The sequence below is a fragment of the Mercenaria mercenaria genome, chromosome 4 (genome assembly GCF_021730395.1).
Source record: "Mercenaria mercenaria strain notata chromosome 4, MADL_Memer_1, whole genome shotgun sequence".
NCBI classification, from domain to species: Eukaryota; Metazoa; Mollusca; class Bivalvia; order Venerida; family Veneridae; genus Mercenaria; species Mercenaria mercenaria.
In genome coordinates this window covers 13,077,288-13,079,898 of record NC_069364.1, presented here as the reverse complement: position 1 = coordinate 13,079,898, position 2,611 = coordinate 13,077,288, and the positions used below count along the sequence as shown (strand labels likewise).

At 37.8% G+C, this 2,611-nt stretch overlaps 1 protein-coding gene across 1 annotated transcript; it reads left to right on the top strand.

Moving 5' to 3' along the window:
• Positions 1-313: 313 nt before the first annotated feature.
• Positions 314-1,306, top strand: LOC128556127 (uncharacterized). Its single transcript, XM_053540055.1, has one exon. It carries the CDS (start codon positions 314-316, stop codon positions 1,304-1,306), a length of 993 nt encoding a protein of 330 aa, XP_053396030.1.
• Positions 1,307-2,611: the final 1,305 nt, after the last annotated feature.

Below are 2,611 nucleotides of genomic sequence, written 5' to 3'. Positions count from 1 at the left end.
ACACAACATCCTCTCTAGAAGCCTTCTGTAGTAAGCAAGTCTACAAGATAGATTAAACTCCGCCTATGATATCATATTTCATTATTGTTTCTGTATGTAAGATATATACATATTTCTATAGAGAGAGTGTGAATTTATACTTTAGATGCAACACACATATTAAATATATAAACCATCCTTCGGGTCTATGTTCTGTTTGTGTGTCAATAAGCCATCTCAATAGATCAATACATATATATTACAATGACGATATATTACAATAGCGACGAGGATCGGATTATTTTAAAACTGAGGATTAAATGATTTTGTGACAATGGAAAATTTACCTGCGTTTCCCAAATTTGATGTTTACGCTGACGAAAATTCCCTAGGTGTTCGGTGTGACAAATATGTAGATAAATTGGAGAATTTATTTGTTTGGCTAGGTATAAATACAAGAAAAAGGAAAAAGGCACGGTTACTGCACTATGCTGGAGATGATGTATATGACATTTATGATACGTTAAATCTGCATGGAGAGAGTGAAAATTACGATGAAACAAAAGCTGGACTTACGAACTACTTTAAACCTAGAAAAAACACTCAGTTTGAAATTTTCGAATTCAGGAATATTAAACAGTTGCACGGTGAAACGATTGACCAATATGTGACTAGATTGCGACAAAAAGCTAAAACTGTGAATTTTCGGACACTGAGTCAGAAATTAAAAGCCAAATCATACAGGGTGTTATTTCGCAAAAAAATGAGAATGCGATGTTTGCAAGATTCAGAAAAATCACTTAATGACTTACTTACAATGATGAGAACAATGGAAATTTCGAAGACTCAAGCAACAAGTATGTCAAAGGACACTAGTAGTCAGCAGGTAGTGCGTGTAAAAAGCAATCCACATTTTAGTCGGAAATCAAAGGGATTCAGACCACAACGTTCGCAACAACGTTCTAGTTCATACCAAGGTTTACCGCAAGCAGGCTCGTCGTCGGGAAGGCGAATCAGTCCTCAACAAACCAGCAAGAAATGTCGTAACTGTGGAGGAAAATACCCACATATATCACGTTGCCCCGCGCTTGGAGCAGAATGTAATTATTGCCATAAGAAGAACCATTATATATCGGTTTGTAGAAAACGCAGGAAGCAGGTGACATTGATCGAGGATGAACAACCGGATTTAGAAGTTTTAACAGATGAATACGCGACGGATTCAATTCGGATGAATGTGATGTGCTATTTGGATTTATGTCAGATGGGAAAAAAGTGCCAAAGAAAGGATAAAATTAAATGGCGTAGATGTGAATGTTTTGATTGATAGCGGGTCATCAATCAACATTGTAAGTGAAATTGTCATTGAGAAAATGAAAAAATCACCGGAAATCAAGAAAACGACCACGAAAGCGTTCGCATTTGGACAGAAGTCTCCACTGCAATTCCAAGGTAAATGTTCTTTGCTTGTTGAGTCGGACTCAAAATTCGTGACCAGGGATTTCCATATCGTTACGGGTAATAAAGAATCATTGATTTGTTATGAGCTATCAGTAGAGTTTGGGATTTTACCGCAGATACAATCTGTTCAAACCAAAGACGAGTATGAATGACTTACTGAGGAATACTCGCAAGTTTTCACTGGGTTAGGATGTCTGAAAGACAGAAAAGTTAAGTTTCACATTGATGAAAATGTTGTACCAGTAGCTCAGCCTCCTAGGAGAGTGCCATTTCATGTGCGCGAGCAAGTTGAGCAGGAACATAAAAGTTTGGAGGATATGGATGTTAATGAAAAAGTGGAAGGTGTACCAACACCATGGGTATCGAACCTGGTAGCTGCTCCAAAACCAAATTCAACGGGAGAAGTAAGAGTGTGAATAGATATGAGGAAAGCCAACACCGCAATCAAAACTGAGAAAATTTTTAGTCCGACGGTGGATGATATAATCTTAACGTTGATGCAGTAAAAAACATGGACAGACCAAAATCTCTATCCGAAGTCCGTTCATTTCTTGGTCTCACAAACTATTTGTCTAAGTTCATAGATGGCTATTCAGTCCTAACGGAACCATTACGACGACTTACACATCAGGATGTAAAATTCGAATGGAATGACGATCAGGAAATCGTCATGACGTATTTTGACCCGAGGAAAGAAACTGAACTCTTGGTAGACGGCAGCCCAGAAGGCTGCTCAGGAATACTTATTCAGAAAGGAAAAATAGTGTCTTATAGAAGCAAAGCTTACAATTCAGTACAAGCGCGCTATTCGCAAAACAGAGAGAGAAGCTTTAAGTGATGTTATCATGATTCAACTTTTTCATTTGTACTTATTTGGCAAGCAATTCAAATTGATAACGGATCACGCTGCACTTCAATCAATTTTCAACAACATAAAGAATATACAGTCACCAAGATTAGAACGTTGGCGTTTGAAGTTGTTAACGTATGATTTCCAGACGATTTACAGACCAGGTAGTTTAATGATCTCAGATTATCTTTCCAGACATCCGCACGCGAGACACGCGACCAACACAGTAGCCGAACAATATATCAGCTTTATCATTGATAACACTTTGCCAGATGCATTGAAGATATCAGACGTCGCAAAAGCTACTTAATCAAACTGTGT

Excerpts from the sequence above, each read along its gene's own strand:
- LOC128556127 (XM_053540055.1), top strand. The coding sequence starts at position 314 with ATGGAAAATTTACCTGCGTTTCCCAAATTTGATGTTTACGCTGACGAA.